Source organism: Nerophis ophidion, linkage group LG02 (genome assembly GCF_033978795.1).
Source record: "Nerophis ophidion isolate RoL-2023_Sa linkage group LG02, RoL_Noph_v1.0, whole genome shotgun sequence".
NCBI classification, from domain to species: domain Eukaryota; kingdom Metazoa; phylum Chordata; class Actinopteri; order Syngnathiformes; family Syngnathidae; genus Nerophis; species Nerophis ophidion.
In genome coordinates this window covers 12194314-12216683 of record NC_084612.1, presented here as the reverse complement: position 1 = coordinate 12216683, position 22370 = coordinate 12194314, and the positions used below count along the sequence as shown (strand labels likewise).

General features: G+C 39.1%; 1 protein-coding gene across 7 annotated transcripts in view; it reads left to right on the top strand.

Annotated features, from left to right (window-relative positions):
• Nucleotides 1-22370, top strand: part of celf6 (CUGBP Elav-like family member 6) — a 481286-nt gene that overhangs the window by 412228 nt on the left and 46688 nt on the right. For 6 of the 7 annotated variants that reach the window (XM_061877287.1, XM_061877285.1, XM_061877284.1 and 3 more), the window contains 3 exons: nucleotides 8388-8450; nucleotides 8798-8878; nucleotides 14006-14149. In XM_061877287.1, the coding sequence (XP_061733271.1) occupies nucleotides 8388-8450; nucleotides 8798-8878; nucleotides 14006-14149 (288 nt within the window). The remainder of the gene's footprint in view (nucleotides 1-8387; nucleotides 8451-8797; nucleotides 8879-14005; nucleotides 14150-22370) is intronic. The other variant, XM_061877283.1, reaches the window with a different exon arrangement.

Below are 22370 nucleotides of genomic sequence, written 5' to 3'. Positions count from 1 at the left end.
TTCAACTAGCCACGGGTAAAGTTTGGAACGCCAACTGGCATGCAGGCATGAGGTTTGTGGGCGGGTTGGCAATCATTGTGGCAGGAGACCATTCAGTAAAAGTGCATTACGGCACTGAAATAGTCAATATCATTCTTGCTGTGCAAAAGGCGCAAACACTGCTGAGTTAGGTCTAGTACACAGAAAGATTTTCATCTGAAACAGACCCCTCACACGGGGATGAAAAAAGCAGGCATTGAGCAGTTTTGATTGATGTGTATGGTTTGCTTCGATAATAACACATCTAGACATCACACACATAGGGCTTGGCAATATGGTTGAATATGAGGGCTGTGAATCTTTGGGTGTCCCACGATTCGTTTCAATATCGATTCTTGGGGTCACGATTCGATAATATATCGATTTATTTGATTCGATTCTCGATTAAAAATTATCTTTTTCCGATTCAAAACGATTCTGTATTCGTTCAATACATAGGATTTCAGCAGGATCTACCCCAGTCTGCTGACATGCTAGCAGAGTAGTAGATTTTTTTTTAAAAAAAGCTTTTATAATTGTGAAGGACAATGTTTTATCGACTGATTGCAATAATGTAAATTTGTTTTAACTATTAAACGAACCAAAAATAGGACTTATTTTATCTTTGTGAAAACATTGGACACAGTGTGTTGTCAAGCTTATGAGATGCGATGCAAGTGTAAGCCACTATTGTTGTTTTTTATTATTTTTATAAATGTCTAATGATAATGTCAGTGAGGGACTTTTAATCACTGCTATGCTGAAATTATAATTAATATTGATACTGTTGTTGATAATATTCATTTTTGTTTCACTACTTTTGGTTTGTTCTTTGTCGTGTTTGTGTCTCCTCTCAATTGCTCAGTTTATTGCAGTTCCGAGTGTTGCTGGGTCAGGTTTGGTTTTGGAATTGGATTGCATTGTTATGGTATTGCTGTGTAGTGGTTTGTTGGATTGATTAAAAAAAAATTAAATAAAATAAAAAATAAAATAAATAGATTTTTTAAAAATGAGAATCGATTCTGAATCCCACAACGTAAACAATTCGATTCGTATTCGAATCGATTTTTTCCCACACCCCTACTGAATATTATATCACGATAAGTCATATTGGTCAATATTAACAATTGTTCCTATTTTTTATCCAAAAACATGCCATACTGACTTCTCCTGTTTTATTGACAATTTATTGGTGCTCTACAGCAGTGGTCCCCAACTTTTTTGTAGCTGCGGACCGGTCAACGCTTGATAATTTGTCCCGCGGCCCAGCGGGGGGAATTCTTATTTTGGGAGGTTTTTGTCATGAAAAAGGGAGGTTTTTTTGGGTTGGTGCACTAATTGTAAGTGTATATTGTGTTTTTTTATGTTGATTTAATAAAAATAAAAATAAATATAATAATAATAATAATAATAATAATAAATTATTCTGCGCCTGGTAGAGATGCGCGGTTTGCGGACTCATCCGCGGAGTCCGCGGATAAACCGCGGGTCGGGCGGGTGACATGACGAAAAAATAGAATTTAAATAGATTCGGGCGGGTGGCGGTTGAACCATTTTGAAATATATGATATACATGGTTCAGAGATCGGTAACTTTTATCGTTTAAAGAGCCATTTTGGACCCGTGTCAAAAAGCGAAGAAGACATTAGTTGACGTGAATATTTTCAAGAATGTCTGCCGGCAGTCACCCAGTTATTAAGTATTAGGGCGTGCTATGAAGCCTTTGCCTTTGACACCTTCTACAACATGTACAATTTACTCGCAAGTCCAGCAATATGTTGTGTGTGGCTTCCACTGACACAAGCACACGACTGCAAGGCATACTGGGTGATACAGAGTACACTAATGGTTGTGATATAAACAATTTTAACACTCTTACTAATATGCGACACGCTGTGAAGCCACACCAAACAAGACTGACAAACACATTTCGGGAGAACATCCTCACAGTAACACAACATAAACGCAACACAACAAATACCCAGAATCCTTTGCATCCATGACAAATCCTGACTATATTATACACCCCACTAGCAGCAAACCCCCCGTGCTTCAGTAAGGTGGGCGGGGTTGGGGGCGCGGGGTTGTAAAATATATTCAGGAAGTTTCATGGATGCAAAGGATTCTGGGTATTTGTTGTGTTGCGTTTATGTTCTGTTACTATGAGGATGTTCTCCCGAAATATGTTTGTCATTCTTGTTTGGTGTGACTTCACAGTGTGGCGCATATTAGTAAGAGTGTTAAAATTGTTTATATCACAACCATTAGTGTACTCTGTATCACCCAGTATGCCCTTCAATCTTGTAAGTGTGTTTGCGGAAGCTGCATACAGCATGTTGCTGGACTGGCAAACAGTTCGTACATGTTGGTGAAGGTGTTAAAGGCAATGGGTTCACAGCACGCCCTTATTCCCGTTACCTGAATGAGCACTATCGGATATTCGCGAGAACGTTAGCGGCTCCCATTGCCTTCTTTACTTTGTGACACGGGTCAAATTAGCTCTTTTAGTGGTAAAGGTCGCCGACTCCGGATGTATAACAACGGGCGGGTGGCGGGCGGTTGCGGTTCAGATAAAATGTTGGTGCGGGTGAATGCCGGGTGGATGACGACTTTAGTGATGCGGTTGCGGATGATATAATTGCCTATCCGCGCATCTCTAGCGCCCGGTACCAATTGAGCCGTGGCTGCGGCCCGGTGGTTGGGGACCACTGCTGTACAGCACTCATTTTCAATTTCTCTTCTCAGTCAGTGCAAAGAATCAACCACAAGTTAACAAAATGTGATGCCTTCACGTGACTGGCTGTTAGCGTGTCACTCCCACTGATCCGTGATCACTTTAAGTTACCCAAGAGTGAATGCCATGTAACCAACCTTGCTGGACAACTCTCAACAACAAAAAAACAAAACAAAAAAAATCGAACATTTTATTGAAAACATATTTTTTGATATCGATTATGTGTCTATCACGATATATGTGAATATCGTTTTAACCGCCCAGCCCTAAAAACAACAATTCTGTCCGACAACAACGATCTAATCTAGAGTGCTCCAATACCAAAATATTGCGTGAAAAAACACAATCTAACAAAATCAAAGAAAAACAAACAGCAATTGTCATAACACAGACCGGAACAACATGCAATATACACAACCCAAAACCAGTTGGCACATTGTGTAATTTGTAAATTAAAAAAAAAAAAAGAATACAATAATTTTCAAATTCGTTTCAACTTATTATCAATTAAATAGACTGTAAAGACAAGATATTTCATGTTCAAACTGAAAAACGTGTTTTTTTTTGTGCAAATTATCATTAACTGAGAATTTAATGTCAGCAACACATTGCAAAAAAGTTGGCACAGTGGCATGTTTACCACTGTGTTACATGGCCTTTCCTTTTAACAACACTCCGTAAACATTTGGGAACAGAGGAAACCAATTTTTGAAGCTTTTCAGGTGGAATTCTTTCCCATTCTTTCTTGATGTTCAGTTTAAGTTGTTCAACTGTCCGGGGTCTCAGGCCGGTCTAGTACCCGCACTCTTTTACTATGAAGCCAAGCTGTTGTAACACGCGGCTTGCTGAAATAAGCAGGGGCGTCCATGATAACGTTGCTTGAATGGCAACATATTTTGCTCCAAATCCTATATTTTGTAGAGGACATACAGAAGGAAGAACAATTTTGAAAAAAGACTGTCGGAGTGTAAAGACATAGGCAGATCATTGTATGGACATTTTAGCCTCCTGAAAACCAACGTTCACGGCAGTACTGACAGGGCTTTTTTTTTCTGAACTGTATAACTCTGACGAAAGAAGTAAACCAGAAACAAATGTCTACTTCATACTACTGTAAGATGCTGCTTATCAAAATATGAATAATTGTGAAGAGAGAATTCAGTCGAATTGCCCTGCTCTAATGTGACTAGCTCCACCCTTTAGAGCAGACTTGGCGGGAGCCGCATGCGGCCTGTTAAGCTTTTCAATCTGGCCCGCCGGACATTCCCAAATAGTTGTTTTAGATCTTTAAAATCGAAACTAAAGCCGCCATTATGATATGCGGTGATGTTTTTAAATTACCGTAAGTCTTGAACTATACAAAGTATTTGAATGGTTGAAATCCGCGCTTTTGCATGATATACTAGTTGCTATGGCAATTTAATTAGTTACTATCATAATCTAAGTCACAGCAGCTCAGACGAGGCATTAAAATGTGTGGGTGGGGAGCGTTTTCACAGAGTGTCAGCCTGAAATGCGGATGTCTTGGACAGATTCGGAAAGAGATTTTTACAACCAAGTTCTAAAAAGTAAAGATACATCAGATGTAGGGCTGGGCGATATGGCCTTTCATTAATATCTCAATATTTTTAAGCCATATCGCAATACACGATATATATCTCCATATTTTGCTTTAGTCTGGAATGAACACTTGATACATATAATCACAGCAGTATGATGATTCTATGTGTCTACATTAAAACATTCTTGTTCATACTACATTAATATATGCTCATTTTAAACTTTCATGCAGCGAGGGAAACCACAATTAAGTCAATTTACCAAAACTGTATTTAGTAAACATTTATGCAGTGGCACAAATATTCATTCATCCATCCATTTTCTACCGCTTATTTCCTTTTGGGGCCGCGGGGGACACTGGTGCCTATCTCAGCTACAATCGGGCGGAAGGCGTCGTACACCCTGGACAAGTCGCCACCTCATCACAGGACACAAAGATTCATGTCATTTCAAAACAGAAAGTGCAAGATTGTCAGAGACATTTTAAAACAAGCTATTAGTGCACTTTTGTGCATGATGTCACTAAGATGACACATCAAAACAACACTAAATTAAAGTGCACTTTTTGTACAGAATGCAACTACAATGGTTTAAAACAAATAAAGTGCACTTTTGTGCATGATGTCACACAAGATATTTCAATAACTGTCAAATAAAAATGATCTGCATAATAGGAAATCAAATTGTGTTCGTCCTTTGCTATGTGGTAGTTTATTACGGACGTTATTAAATTCTGTTGTTGACAATTTTTTTCATACGATCTGGAAATGGTTGCTTCGCCATTTTGTGGGTGTGGCACTGAATGGAGATGTTGATATGCAGTTTCAAGCACTCTTCATTCTTTAGCGGTTGACTTTTCAAATGATGCTAAAAATTAGCATTAGGTGCTACTTTAACGCTTTTGTCCCACACTTGTTCGACATCTTCCAGCTTGAAGCCAAACCACCGCCAGACGATGGATCCCATGTTGTTTTTCTTAGGAATTAATTATTCCTTCATTTGTTACCAGATTGGCACCTTCTCTCTCTCGTATTACCACTCGCAACACTCCACTAGCATCACAGCTAATGTTACCCATGCTGCTACCTCTCATGTGAGGGTGTATGACGCGACAAGTATGTGACGTTTGTAAATAGGTGCTCTTTCTGTCTGTGAGAAGGAGAGACAAGAAAGAGTGATAAAACCCTGCAGTGTAATGCCTGCAGGTGACGTTCATATGTTTTCAATATTCAGTGTTTTATTGTTCATAGTTAATATTGTAAATCCCACATTCCATATTTTCCTGTACATTCTGGGTGTCTCATTCAGCAAAAACAAAAATTAATTCCATTTTGTCGTATCGTTTTTAGCGTTCAGACATTATTCTGAGGTTTTGTATTAGTGTTTGTAAATATAGATGTACCGGCGGCCAGACTAGGGGTGTAACGGTACGTGTATTTGTATTTAACCGTTTCAGTACGGGGGTTTCTGTTCGGTTCGGAGGTCTACCGAACGAGTTTCCACACGGACATATTAAGTAGCGTACCGCACGTTGTGTAAACAATGCACACCGAGGCTCTACACACGGCATGCTAACAACGACTGGGCTATGATAGACTGACCATACCTACTCTTTTCACCGGATATGTCCTCTTTTGCGGGGCTGTCCGGGTGGAGTTTCTTAAATGCCTCAAATGTCCGGCATTTCAGGTTAGGGTTGCGTGTGCTTTCAATGTACGTTCAGGGTTAAGAAGGGGTTAAAAACAAAACTAATTGTGCACGCAGCAGCATTCGTGAGGGAGGGGCAGAGTTAGAGCTAGCGAGAGAGTTATGATAAACGCGCATGCGTTGCCAGGCTCTACTTTTTACCCATAGATTTATCAGATTTTATTTTTTATTAATTCAAAGCCGGGGTGTCAAAAGTGTGCCCCGGAAGCCATTTTCGGCCCACAGCTAATGTTTTAAAGGCCCACGGCACATTCTAAAAATACTACTAAAATAAACAAAACCATAAACAAAAGTGAAATAAAAAACCTTGAAGGCTAAATACAATTTAGAAAAATATGCAACGTTGATTAATAAAACCAAACTTTTTTTTTTTCTTTTAAACTGTCATTGCTCAAACATAATAATGTCACGTCTTAGGGATCATGTTTTGTTTTGGTCATGTTCGGGTTTTTTTTTTTGGACATTCAGTTCTTGTTCCTGCACTTCCTTGTCAGTGTTATTACCATAGCAACTCATTAGTTTTCACCTTGTCCTTATGTCACGCCCCTGTCCTCATTTCTCACACCTGTGTTCACTTATCATAGCTATTATTTAAACCGTAAATTGCCAGGAAGTCAGCCTGGTGACTTTACCCCTACTCCTTTCATGCCATGCCTGCTAATCTCTCTGCCCATAGTTTCTCTCCTGCTCATGCCAATTAAGTTTTTGGTTTTGTTATGTCACAGTTGTTGAGTTTAGTTTTTGTCTATACACTGAAAAAAGTTACTTTTTGGTGCTGTAAACTCTATTAGAGTAACTGTCATAATTTATACCTAATATTTTCAACATTCAGTAAGAACTAGAGTTTCTTAAGTAAAATTAAACATTTTATTAACGTAATACATGAATTATGGGGGAAGAGTAAGTTTTACGAAAGTTTCCTCTTACTATTTAAATGTTTAATAGTTGTACGTACATAAACCTAAAAATATTACATAAACTTTACTCTGAAAATCTAGTGTTTTGAAACGCATGCACGACGACGCATGCGCACAACACAACAGGCTCTGGCCGACTGGCTCTGCTCTGGCCGTTAGAATCACTTCACAGAGCACTGCAAGGTGGCATTATGGGTAATTCTTATCTTAGGTTTATAATGTGTTACAGAGTCGATGTTCTCCAGAAATTTGTTTGGTGTGGGTTCACAGAGTGTGGCGCATATTAGTAAGAATGTTAAAGGTGTTCATATCACAACCGTCAGTGTAAAAGGTATGGCTGTTGACCAAGTATGCATTGCAATCTCGCATAAGAAGCAGCAAAACCATCATGTCACGGTAGCAGAATAATTTTTTACTAAAGTTTTATCATCACACTCAATTTTTTACTGCATGCCATTGATAGGCGCATGAGTGGGAAGAGGTTTTAAGATAACTAACGCTCCGACGGCTATTCAAGGAAATACGGTATATAAAATTTTCTTAAAATTATGAGAAAAATTATTTTCTGCCGATGAAAAACAAGTAGACTTTACTTAATTTGTTTGGATAAATATAACTTAAAACTTGGACGTAATTAAGTAACTGTTACTTAATATCTTCACAACTGTTATGTTATATGGTAAGTAGAATTTACTTGATACTGGCAAGTGACTGTTACTTGATATTGTAGCATTACATTTTACTTAAATAATTTGCGTGAAAATACTTACAATAATTTTTTCAAGTAAATCTTATGAGTTATTTTTTTTCAGTGTAGTCATATCATAGTGTTAGTTTTGTTTTCTAGTCAAGTTTGTTCTCTGCCCTCGTGTGCGCCTTTCGTTTGCTTCCTTTGTTTGTAGTTTGTTAGTATAAATAAATATGTACTTACATTCTCGTCTCGCTCGTGCCAATTTTCCTTTGCATCGGGAAAACAATCCACGCCCAAGTCCAAGTCTTGAAAAAGATTGAATCAAAATCAATGTTATTATGAATTATTGACCTATCCAAGATTCGGATTACTTCACATCAAATACTCCACTGAGAAAAATATTTTTGTTGGAAGATTTTGCAAATTTGGTAAATAAATTACCAAAAATGTTTATATTTTGTTGTTTTCCTACTGTACCGAAAATGAACCGAACCGTGACCTCTGAACCAAGGTACGTACCGAACCAAAATTTTTGTGTACCGTTACACCCCTACCCCCGACACATTTTTTTCCTCTAAATTTGGCCCCCCGAGTCAAAATAATTGCCCAGGCCCGCTTTAAAGAGTTGTTCCATATAGTACCATTTGTACATTTCCACAGTCTAAACCACACTGGAACATCTGTGCTGCTGAAACAGATCCTGCCTTGACAACTTTCCATACCCTCTTTGTTTCCCCACCTGGCCCTGCCTCTCTTGCAGCACAGAGTCCGACGGTGGCCGACCCTCTTCAGCAGGCTTACGCCGGCGTCCAACACTACGCAGGTGAGCCTCCTCCTGTTACTCCAATCCCTCTCTCTTTCTTTCTGTGTGTGTGTCTGTCACACTATGACAAGTAAAGATAGCTGTAATTACCACCAGATTAGGCTACTTTACATTAGGATTTTTGCGACCCACACACACACACACACGTGTTATTATTCCCCAAGTACACAAAGAATCTGACTTGTCAAAGCCAACATGAGAAACGACTTTCTTGCTGTCTGACATCAGCCCTCATTAAAATACTAAGTCTTCCCTAACGCTTACTTTGTTGCATCAAATATGAAAAAGGCAGATGCGAGAAATCCCCCTGCTCGTTCTTGCTTCATCTATCCCCCCTTTCGCAACAGCAGCCTACCCTGCCGCCTATGCGCCAATCAGCCAAGCGTTCCCACAGCAACCGACCATCATCCCCCAGCAACAGAGGGAAGGTAAGAGCGAGCGAGCCACCCAAGATAAAAAGGTGATAATTGCCATGTTCCATTCTAATGTTGCTGCGCCGCTTTGAATTAGCGACAGAAGCCAAGGTGGGGGAAAAAGGCTCCGCATTTAAAGAACATTAACGCGGAAACGAAAAGTTACTCCGTCATTATTCAAAAAGCGCACTAATTCAAACTTGGGCTGCTTAATCAGTCCATTACAGTGTGTTTAAGTGGTTATAAATATTCATCAGATTAATTATCGGCATGCATAATCATTCGGCGCCATTCCTAGAGTAAGAGTGCTCAGTCATGCGGGCCTTGGCATCAGATGTAATAAAGCAAAAGAAAAAAAAAAAAAGCTATGTGGTGACATTAAATTACTCTTTTTGACATTGTTACCCACATTTCAATTATTTATTTGTATGATTGCATTTGGGATAGTTTAGAGCGGCATGAATAATCCATAGGAGCGATGAATGAAATGAAGTGGTATCACAGCAGGGATGTCGGGGTCACAGTCCAGAACTAGGACTTTATGAAGACAGAATCATTTTTTTATCACATAGGCATCATAATGCATTGTTATTTAATAATGTCTTAAAGCAGGGGTCGGGAACCTTTTTGGCTGAGAGAGCCAAGAAGCCAAATATTTTAAAATGTATTTTCCTAAGAGCCATATAATATTTTTTTTAACACTGAACACAACTAATCGAGAGCATTTTTTAAGTAAGACCAACATTTCCAGAGTATAATAAGTCTCTTATTCTCTGTACTAACATTGTTATTCTGAAGCTAACTGTGGAGGGGGCGTGGCATGCGGGCCTGCAGCAAAGCGGGATGTTGCCAGGACCGGCTTCGAAATCTACGACAGGGCCTTTTTATCTAATCACCTGTCGCTCTGTTATAAGCAGCAGCCAGGAGGAGAGACAGGGTTGGGGCTGGAGCCGGAGCGTGAGTGAGGACGAAAGAGAAAAAGACAATTGCTGTAATGCAACTGAGAGAAAACTAAAATAAAACAATATTGGAACTCTAAAACAGGCTCTTGGTGGTCTGAAGAACCCCCAGGAGGGCAAGCCCCACACTAACCAATAATAAATAAATTACTTCTTACCATTAACGCAACCTCTTGAACATAAAAATGCATGACAATGTTTTATATTTTGAACATTGTTTTTAACACTGTGATTACAAGTGGAATTATTCATTACTTATCGTGTTAAGCAATGTCAGCTCAGATTTTTCCGAGAGCCAGATGCAGTCATCAAAAGAGCCACAGCTGGCTCTAGAGCCATAGGTTCCCTACCCCTGTCTTAAAGCCACAAAGTGCATTATTTGGCTGCAACCAGCAGAGCCACTGTTGCTGCATGTTGTGATCCGATTCCCGGATCACATATTTTGTCTGTATTTGAGTCTTTTGTGTTTCTTGTTAATGGTTTGACTCTTCCAATTCTTAGTTAGTGCACTTCCTAATTTGTATTCGTCACCATAGCGACTTCATAGTTTCCACCTGCACTTACGCCAGACGCACACCTGTCTTTGATTACCATTTCTGTATTTATACCTGCCTCCTCCCTTTGACGGTCTGAGTTCTTCACTTGCTTTATGCAACACTCACGTTCGATGATCTGGTCCTGTTTTTGGCTTGCTAAATTCCGTCTTAGCTTTTGGGCGCTCGACGCGTGCAATTTTGGACTTATACCTCAGTGCTAGTGTTAGCCTAGCTCCCCGTGCGTTTCTTTTGCCTTTGCACCAGTGTTCTTTTATCATTTTATATATTAAATCCAGCTCCTACCTGCGACCTTGCTTGTCTGGTCCCGTGTATCTTGAGTTGACATCTCCGCGAATCACAATGCGTTCCGAACGTGACACTGCAGTTTCAAATAGTTTGCAAGTGCATGTCACGTACACCCATGCAGATCTACCAGAATTTAATATAATTTTATGCAATTAGGCCTGGGGAAAAAAAAATGTTTATCGATAAAATCAAGTTTCTTGTTACACACGATTTTAAAAAATCTAAATTTTTCCGTACATTTTAACTTCTCCTTCACTTCTTTAGTGGAGATTCACACACCCAGTAAAACATGGCCAACGTAACTAAGAACGAGACGTTTGTTTCAAAGAAACAAAAAAGTGTTGTCAGCTGTTTTGGATTTGTAGCAACTGATGTGACTGCACGCTGCAAAGTTTGTTTAAAAAAAAGACAGCAGCACAACAAACTTGGTCCAGCATCTGATATCGAAGCGTAAAGCCAAAAGTGGGAAATGAAACTCTTTACAAGGCGAACAAGAGCATCCACTAAAAATTAGCTTATTGTGGAGGAATGATTTATACAAGGTACCATGTATGATAAAAAAGCAGCAAAAGTGGAAAACGATCGCATGAAGATAAAGATGCGGTGCCCATCATACATTGGAAAAGTGTATTTTTATCCACCGATTAATACTATAGTCGTCTCAATGCTACATTTTGATAAATTTTTTTTTTAACACAGAATATTTAAGTTAGTGCTGTATCGATCTCAAAGAAGGATTTTATTTATTTGCATAAAATGATACAATTGTGTTTACAGAAGTATTACGACAGAAGTTTTGCCTTCAATACAAAAGCCTAATAATAAATAATTTTGTTGGATTAGGACAATGCATATTGATCCACAAGAGCAAATGCATCATAGTAAATATGCCAGAATTACACCTAAAACTCATCTGTTTAGTTTTTGTTTTAATTTATATTTTCTATAAAGTTCACCTTATCCATTCAAAAAGAACCCACTTTATGAACTTTTTTTTGTTTTGCTAAGAGTAAGATGCAAACTACTAGTTTTTGATCAAATAAAAGCAATTTTTTTATCATCTCTGTCATGTGTATTCATTGGCTTTAAAAAGTTAGGAAAAATTATTTGAAAAAAAATCTAAAATTTTTAGTGAAAAAATGTTAATATTTTAATTTTAGGCCTAGTTGCAATAGGACGCATGCACAAAAGCATGAGTTCAGAACTATAGCGGTATACATAACAACTTTTTATTTGTTTTATTTGAACAATTATTTGGAATTAGTAACTTATTGGGACCATTTATTTAGAAGCACTTTCCACAACATCGCAAGTGTTGTGCTAGCGGTATGGAACAAGCTTAGCCAATATTATTGTCACCAACGTCCCACTGGGTGTGAGTTTTCCTTGCCCTTATGTGGGCCTACCGAGGATGTCGTAGTGGTTTGTGTTGTGGTTTGTGCAGCCCTTTGAGACACTAGTGATTTAGGGCTATATAAGTAAACATTGATTGATTGATTGATATTAATATTGAGCGATATTAAAGTTCATCAGTGGTGATGAGTTTATTGTCAATGTTTCATGCTCACAGCTCAGAAGCTCTGCTTATTTCAAAGCTCATGCAGTGGTAGATAATGCTGCTGGATGCTGACCGGACAGGAGGTTGCCTACAGCCACAGCTTGCATTGGTGTGTTTTTAACCTGAGTTTAATTAGAGTCACCGGCGGTTATTTGCTTTTGTAGAATGTGCATTTCGCTGCTATGGGAGACTCACAAGTTCATTGAAAAGAGGCGGTAACATGTAGGATGTATGAATTGATGAAGTTGTAGTCTACTGAGACATTAAATAATACTGTTAGCATTAAGACTTTGTGCACATAAATTACGTGCGTTCAAGTAAAACATTTGAAAAATGTATGTGTATGACATTCTCTCAGTGAAATTGCATTTGTATCAAAATATAATTAAAGGCATGAATTGATTAACGTGGACCTCGACTTAAACAAGTTGAAAAACTTATTCGGGTGTTACCATTTAGTGGCCAATTGTACGGAATATGTACTGTACTGTGCAATCTACTAATAAAAGTATCAATCAATCAAAAAAAAAAAAGCCTACTGAAATGAGATTTTCTTATTTAAACAGGGATAGCAGCTCCATTCTATGTGTCATACTTGATCATTTCGCGATATTGCCATATTTTTGCTGAAAGGATTTAGTAGAGGACATCCACGATAAAGTTTGCAACTTTTGGTCGCTAATAAAAAAGCCCTGCCTTTACCGGAAGTCGCAGACGATGACGTTACAAGGGTGAGGGCTCCTCACGTCCTCACATTGTTTATAATGTGAGCCTCCAGCAGCAAGAGCTATTCGGACCGAGAAAACGAAAATGTCCCCATTAATTTGAGCGAGGATGAAAGATTCGTGGATGATGATATTGATAGCGAAGGACTAGAAAAAAAACAAAAAAAAAACAAATAAAGTTAAAAAAATAAAGGCGATTGCATTAGGATGGATTCGGATGTTTTTAGACACATTTACTAGGATAATTTTGGGAAATCCCTTATCTTTCCATTGTGTTGCTAGTGTTTTAGTGAGTTTAATAGTACCTGATAGTCGAAGGGGTGTGTCCACGGGTGTCTTGAGGCCAGTCTCTGAGGGAAGTCACGGCAGATACAAGGACGGCACAAACTCCACATATCTCCGGTAAGAGGTGACTTTTTAACACAATTTTCTCACCGAAACCTGCCGGTTGACAAGTGGTCGGGATCCATGTTCTCTTGACAGCGCTCTGTTCCATAGTAAAGCTTCACCTCTGGGAATTTTAAACAAGGAAACACCGTGTGTTTGTGCGGCTAAAGGCTAAAGCTTCCCAACTCCATCTTTCTACTTTGACTTCTCCATTATTAATTGAACAAATTGCAAAAGATTCAGCAACACAGATGTCCAAAATACTGTTTAATTGAATAATGAAAAGAGACGACTTTTAGCACGCGTCATCATTCCGCGATGATTTCAACAAGAAATTCAGCGGGAAATTTAAAATTGTAATTTAGTAAACTAAACCAGCCGTATTGGCATGTGTTGCAATGTTAATATTTCATCATTGATATATAAACTATCAGACTGCGTGGTCGGTAGTAGTGGGTTTCAGTAGGCCTTTAACTGTGATCAATCAAAATGGTAAAGTATGGTTTATTAGATTTAAAAATATATATATAATTATTCTCCAGCACTAATCTAAACCCATATTGTGAATAGCCCGGACAGTTATCACCTTTTTAATGAAGTATATCTTGTCCATATTTTTTGGCTTTCTATTTGTGGAACCATAACCATGTTGCATCTCCTCTCCTCCCCAGGTCCAGAGGGTTGCAACCTGTTTATTTACCACCTGCCCCAGGAATTCGGTGACGCCGAGCTCATGCAAATGTTCCTCCCTTTCGGCAACGTCATCTCCGCGAAGGTCTTCGTGGACAGAGCAACTAATCAGAGCAAATGTTTCGGTGAGTTACAGTGGAGTAGTTGGCGGCAGGGAAGGGGGCATGGGGGGTGGGGGGAGGGGGGGGTCTATTTGTAACACAAGCGGCGGCGTGTGTTTTGAAATCTTATCACGCCTCATGTTTCCTCTCCTGCAATTAGTGTTTGGGTTTGCTTTTTCTTTTTAATTGCCAGTGTCTATCCTAATCAAGCTGCAATTAACATTTTTAGGGTGGCGTTTCATGCCACTGAGCAAAAAGGGGGCGAGGAAGGAGACCGAGCCTTTTCATCAAACAGCAGAGGGGAGGGAGGGATCAGCACATAAAGCAACAATAATAATGTGTCACATCCTTTTACGCTCACCATGGTAAAGCCCTAAACAAACATTTGCTGACGTGTTAGGTAAGTTAGATTGTAGATATTGAACAGGCATTAGGTGTTGCATTTGTGTGCCAAGTCAACCAGTGAAGTACATCATTAACACATGAAATAATTCATGATTTGATAAATAGTTTACAAACACAATTAGAATTATACAGTATTAATAAAGCAACACCATTTTTTGAGCTCTCAAGTCAGCGGGATTATACGCGGTAACTACCATATTTTACTTTACTTTTACCTAAATGTAAGAAATTTCCTTAAATAGTGGCTTGAGTTCTAATAGATGCCACGTCACAACTGATTGTGAAAAAACTAAAGTGCGCACCTAAAGTTGGGGAAAATGATTGATTCTTCGTTGCATTTCGATTGGAACGTAGATGATTCTAAATGTCCCATTATCGATCACCGTATTTTTCTAACTATAAGGCGCACTTAAAATCCTTTTTTCCCTTCAAAACTCGACAGTGCGCCTTATTATCCGGTGCGTCTAATGTAAGGAATAATTATGGTTTTGCTTACCGACGTCGAAGCAATTTCATTTGGTACATGGTGTAATAAGTGTGACCAGTAGATGGCAGTAAAACATAAGAGAAATGTGTAGACTGCACTATGATGGCAATATGACTCAAGTAAACAACACCAACATTGTATGTTCCATTGAAAATATAGAACATTACACACACAAGCGCTCAAAAATCTATCAAAATGTTTTAGTACGACTTTGGTAAGCTATGAAGCCACACCGCTTGATAGATTGTCCACGCATTAAACATACGAGTATTATTATGGTGTATGTATAAGGTACGACATATCTGGCGTTTTGTTTCGCAATATCATGCAAAAGCAACTGTGTTTACCTTCTGGTACCTGCTGATCTGTGTTTTGGATCTGCATAAATCTTGAAAAATTGTGCGAGTCCGCTTTTGTAGTACATGCCGACACCGTAATCGATAAGCTTTTTCTTTTTCTCTATCTTCTTGTTATGGGACATTCATCCTCCGTTGTGACCATCTCTAATATAAAGAAGTGTAAAGTTTTTACTTATATTTGTCAGTAAACTCGCCATGAAAGTGCTAAAATATACCAGTGTAGTGAGTTTAAAATTATTCACCAAAGGAACTTTAATTATTAGAGAGTTCCAGCCGGACGTTTTTTCACGGGACACATTTCCGGTGTGGTTGTTTCCGGATGCTGCTCTGTTGTTGATTTAAGTAAAGTCTGAATGTCATTGAAACAGTTAGCTGCACCTTTTGACACTTCTTCCACTCCCGTCCTTGCACGCTACACCGCTACAACAAAGATGACGGGGAGAAGATGCTGTCGAATGTGAGCCACGTAAACAAGACCGCCCACAAAACTCCGCTTTCCGGAAGCGGCTGTCAGAAAGCGGCTAGAAGATGATCTGTAAAACATAATCAATGCAACATTTTGACCAAAGAACCACCATTACATGTTATGTAAATTACAAGCAAGTGTATTCTTTTTAGAAAAAAAAATATAATAAAATGACTCCTTTAATGCGCCCTATAATCCGGCTTGCCTTATATATAAAAAAAGATCGAAAAGAGACCATTCATCGGCAGTGCGCCTTATAATCCAGTGCGTCCTATGGTCCGGAAAATACAGTATTTATGTATGTCAAATAATGTAATACAGAAAGTCTTAAAATGCAGATCTAGTGCGAACACACGGAGGGAGAATGACAGGACAAGCTATGCCAGCCGTGGCACTACACTTGTTTGAACGTGAAGTCGAGGAACAAGAAAACCATAAATGCTCTGTACATTTCAACACTGGAACCGTGTCAGAGCAGAGAATAACCAGCTAAAAGAGGAAATTAGCAAGTAAATTAATAACTCAAGCGAGGGAATAATATCCACACAGTGCCACAACTCTGCCAGCCATAGATATGAATGGGAAGATAGTAGATAGCGCTTCTTTAAGCTGCAAGTTTGCGCATGTGTTCATGGTTTCAGAAGACGCGGAAATTACAAAAAAATAAAAATAAACACGAACAAACAACTAGGATGCCTGCTTGGCAAGGACAAACTTGTATTTTTATCATATTGTGGCATGCTGCTACAATTCTCTTGTATCTAGTCAGCATATTTCTATGCTGTGTGCACTCACATCCAAAAAAAACAGGAATGACGCAATATTCCACGTCAGCCACCAATGGAGGAGCCTTAACGTATCAATAATAATTAAATATAATACAAGCACAAACATTTAATATACAATGTAACATTATACACTACAATAAAGATGGATAAAACATTGATTTGCAATGAAATTGTAGCCCCTGAACTGTAGTGGTTGCTTGCCGCACCTCACAATGTCACCACGATGAGGTTCTAATCTGGTGATAATCTTTGATTTGATATAACCATGTGTCGCTGATGCCATTATAACATGACACCGTGCCTGAGGGGCAGACATGGAATGTGTAAAGATGGATTTCATGGTGGAAATCTATGAGGAAGTGCTTCTGTTTGCAGTATGAAGCCTTTTTTGACGCTGGACTAATTAGGGATTTAAAAATTGATCTGATATTTGCCTCAGAAAGGGGGAAAGTACATTGGTGAGAGAGTTTTCCACATACTCTGGCAGGGTCGTCCAAACTACGGCCCGCGGGCCAAGTTGCGGGGTGTCTCCAACTTAATTTCAATATCTAACAGTATAAAAGCTGTATGTATGCCGCCATCTAGTGGATAATGTGAGTAATTCAGGTTAATGACCTTGAAATTGACTTGAAGTTGTAACAGCACAGCATCCTTATGTATGACCCAGTCTATACACACACATGGCGCAAATAAACTAACACAAAAAGTCCCAAAACACAACCCGCTCACTGAACTTTGTGGATATACTGTAATAAAAAATGTCCAAACACAACGCACAATTAGAAATTATATATATACACAGATATATTAGGGGTGTAACGGTACGTGTATTTGTATTGAACCTTTTCGGTTCGGTGGTTTCAGTTCGGTACGGGGGTGTACCAAACGAGTTTCTAAGCTAAAGTCTAAACAAGCTGCTTTGCTTCTTCTGCCTCTGTCTCAGCACCCAACATTATCCCGCCCACACAACCATCTGATTGGTTACATACAAAGCGATAACAGGCAATCAGCAGTGGGTATTCGGAGCGCAAGTAGTCAATGCTTCAGCGTCGAGCAGATACAGTATGTGTTTAGCTGGTGAGCATAAGATAGCGTACTCTCCCCAAATTATAATAAACACCTCCCAGTCAACATTCTAGTTACATCACTATAAGCTCGCTCGCAGTCCTGGCTTGAGGTGAAGGCTAATTAGCTTTTAGCTTAACGTTAGCTCATTTTGCTGTGTGTGTGCGTGCGTGCGTGCGTTAGGGGCAGCAAAGCCCTGTCTGTCTGTTATTTCACTTGAACTCCATGGTGTTCAGGGATGAATAGTCTCTCCTATTGCTATTGTACTATTTTTTCCAGCTATAATTACATTAATCATTAGTAATGTAGCAGCCTATTTTTGAATGGCAGGGTCCCTGCTATCACATGTTGACAAAATATAACATTTACAAAATAAAAATCAACTACAGGCTTCCCAAATACTGTAATAAATTAAGCATGATGAGTTGACCTGCAACTGTTTGATGTTGCACTTTTTATATGTAAAAGAAAAGTTTTGTCATTTTATTTAATCAAAGCAACAACTTGAGGCAGTTTATTGGGCAGAATTATTAAAGTGTTCCCAATGTTAAAAGGATAAATCCATTGTTTACAAATTTGGTAAATAAATAACCAAAACATGTATACTTTGTTGTTTTCTTACTGTACCGAAAATGAACTGAACCGTGACCTTTAAACCGAGGTATGTGCCGAACCGAAATTTTTGTGTACCGTTACACCCCTAAAATATGTACATAGATATATATTTTTTCAGAGTTAGTTTGTGAGAGACCCCAAGATGCAGAGATGGAGGCAGGCATTGAATAGGATTAGATCGTACGCACACACACACATATATATATATATATATATATATATATATATATATATATATATATATGAATATATATATATATATATATAGACACACACTGTAAGTCCTCTGCAATGCATAATGGGAAAAAGGCAAAATACTCTCTCCACGCACACTAATCCATGTTTAATACATTTTAGCTGTTCGATATGTCTAAATGCTTACAAAACTTTTAATTCATTATCAATTCTGTATATTCATGCATCAAGATAAAGGAAATGTAAGCTTTGTTCACACAAATTCTGTACAAATTGGGGCCTCACAGCCATGACGATAAAGCGAGAACTCTTGAGTTTTTGTCTGCAAGGTAAACGCTGCATCTGAATTGTCGAACAACATCGCTGGACAGCGACAATTGCTTTCAACACAACAGTGCAGAAGAAATGAGTGTTGAGCGTCACTAGTGCCTTTCACGCACCCACCGTCCCGCCTAAGTCGCACCTCTGATACCGCCTCAGGGGGCGTACTTGAAGCTAAAATGAGTATGCATTATTGACATCGCTCTACACCTCTTTTGCCATCAGCGTCCATACCCGCTGTTCTATCCAACATAGACCACCCTAATTAAAGAAAGCAGCCTTCCGCCATCCCTCCCTCCTTGTCTGACCTCCCACACAGCAGACCAGTTCATCAGGGTGGAGGCGGTGCAGGTGGAATCCATGAGCTTAAAGAGATAATAATAGACTGCTGTGGACCTTGCTGTTGATTCAGTTGGACAGCAGCACCCAGGAGAGAGGCCAGTAAGACTGCCGGCATTGGCTTTCTTTCAACTTCTCTTCGACATGCCTGTCTATGAGGGAGGGAGGCGCTCTTCCAGCAATCTCTCACCACGTCCATCCTCGCTCCACTCTGTCCGTCACTCCACGGCAGACGGAGGACAACGGGGGCGGCGACCCGTCAGCTTCCTCCAACCTCCCCCACTCGGAAGCTTGTAATTAAGATCAGGACTCGGGGAATAAAAGAAAAGAAATAAAAACGTGCGCATTATTCTTCCTGAAGGTTTCTTTTCCTTTTAATAGCAGAAGCCTGGAGGCTTTTCTTGTAAGACATTAACAAAGTAGACTGACATCAATGTATTTCCCCAGTCTAAAAAAAGGTATTTAAAAATATTTCATCCCAGTGTGGGATGGTTTGGTGGCCGCGGGATTAGGTCTCTGCTTTTTGCAGATGATGTGGTCCTGATGGCTTCATCTAACCGGGATTTTCAGCTCTCAGTGGATCAGTTCGCAGCCGAGTGTGAAGAGACCGGAATGAGAATTAGCACCTCCAAGTTCAAGTCCATGGTTCTCCCTCGGAAAAGGGTGGAGTGCCATCTCCGGGTTGGGGAGGAGACCCTGCCACAAGTGGAGGAGTTCAAGAACCTAGGAGTCTTATTTCGTGAGATCGACAGGCGGATCGGTTCGGCGTCTTCAGTAATGCGGACGTATCGTTCCGTTGTAGTGAAGAAAGAGCTGAGCCGGAAGGCAATGCTCTTAATTTACCGGTCGATCTACATTCCCATCCTCACCTATGGTCATGAGCTTTGGGTCATGACCGAAAGGATAAGATCACGGGTACAAGCGGCCGAAATGAGTTTCCTCCGCCGGGTGGCGGGGCTCTCCCTTTGAGATAGGGTGAGAAGCTCTGCCATCCGTGAGGAGTTCAAAGTAAAGCCGCTGCTCCTCCACATCGAGAGAAGCCAGATGAGGTGGCTCGGGCATCTGCTCAGGATGCCACCCGAATGGCACGTCCAACCGGTAGGAGGCCACGGGGAAGACCCAGGACACGTTGGGAAGACTATGTCTCCCGGCTGGCCTAGGAACGCCTCGGGATCCCCCGGGAAGAGCTGGACGAAGTGGCTGGGGAGAGGGAAGTCTGGGCTTCCCTGCTTAGGCTGCTTCCCCCGTGACCCGACTTCGGATAAGCGGAAGAAGATGGATGGATGGATCCCAGTGTGTTGAAGTGTTTAAAGGGGCCCTAACATGCAAAATCAACTTTTTTTATCATTTGGTACCTGCTGTTGTGCATTTGGGATTTGCATTAATCTTACAATGTTTTTATTTAAAGTGTGGAGGCATTGTGGAGTTATTTATTAAACAATCTTAGCTTCCTATGGACTTCCTCCAAACGGTCTGTCACCAATTAGGAACATAGTCAGCGGATTATCCATATATGGTATAAATCCACCCAAACGGCTTCGTCCACGTCCGCCATTCTTAGTTTGTGCACGCGCGTCTGTCGTTTATATGACAAAATGGCCAAGATACAACTCGAAGAAGGTAAATACTATTATTTGCTGTATTACCCAACTCAAGACACTATTTAAACTTCCAGTCACACCTAAAGAAGTAAAAAAGTGCCTGGCTAACTTTTTTGTTTTGCAGCAAAGTGCCTTTAACTGTGACAAATTTGCTCCAAGTGTTTGCAAAGATTAGTAGTCCTTCACAAAAAGGTGGTTTCCCGAAAAACAACTTTAAAATGCCGGCTCTGTGCCAATTATTTATGGGATAAGGAGGAGAAAATGAAATGGTACCAGGAGTTTAAGAATGTGTGAATGTTATGTATCTAGCTTAGCCTTCTACTATAAGACAATAGCATCAACGTGCTCTGGCAAAATGAGGAATGATTTTACTAAAAATTTAATGGGATCAGTGCCAACTCTGTTTGGCAATGGACAAGTAAATTATATACTCCGTTATTACATTCGCAATGTCGCTCATAGTGCACCCTAAAGCCTCAAGCCTCTGTTTACAACGGATGGTGGTTGGTTGGTGTTAGTTTATTTCAAACAAGCAAATAATTACAATGTGATACATCACATATTCCCAGCTGTTTCATTAAAGCATGCCAGAAAAGGAGTAGAAGGAAGTAGAACTTAGTCAATACTACCCCTTTTTGTATCATAGAAGTTTTATCCCATATGTTGTTTCTCTCTTTGTAACAACAGTGAATAAATAAATGAGTTAATATACAAGTAAATAATTATCAAGTACATGAATAAACAGTTATTAAAGTTTTCATAAATAAATAGTAAAGTAATTTGATTCACCTATGAGATGAATAAGACTATTATTTAAAAAAAAAAAATAAGGTTCAAGATGTTTATCAAGATTCGTCTTCTTTGTAAAAACACTTGTAGTTTGGACAGTTTATTAAAATGAATCATATTAGTACTTTGTTTGACTTCCTTGCTTAATCCATTTCATAATTTGATTTGACATTATGATATACTAATGGATTTAAGTATTCCACATGCACACAGATTTTTTAACTACAATTTTTTCTATGGTTTTATTTCTCCTCTTTTGCTGAAAATTGTTGTATATTCTTGGGTATCAGGTTATAGTTTACTTTCTACATAATCTTAGCTGTTTGCAAATGCACCAAGTCACTGAATTTCAATATTTTTGATTCAATAAAGGGTTCAAGTGTTCTCTACATCCAACATTATGTATTATTCTAACAAACCTTTTTTTGCAATATCGTTAGTGATTGAAATATACCTTTGTAGTGACTTCCCAATATTTCTACACAAAAAACTTAGATATGGTAACACTAGCAAGCAGTAGAGAATATGGAGTGATTTTTGGTCCAGAAAATATTCTGTCTTTTTCATTATTGACATGTTTCTTGCCTCTTGATGTTGTATATTTTTTACATGGGATCAGTTTATTTGATCATCTTTTACACCAATTTATGATTTATTTTACCCTTTCAATGTCTACGTCATATTTGCGTTTGAGTTTCTCTTCTACTGTTACTGATTAGCATTATTTTAGTTTTACTGATATTCAAAAATAGTCAGTTTTTGTCAAACAATCTGTTTAATTTGTTAATTTCTTATGTTATATGTATTAGCTTCTG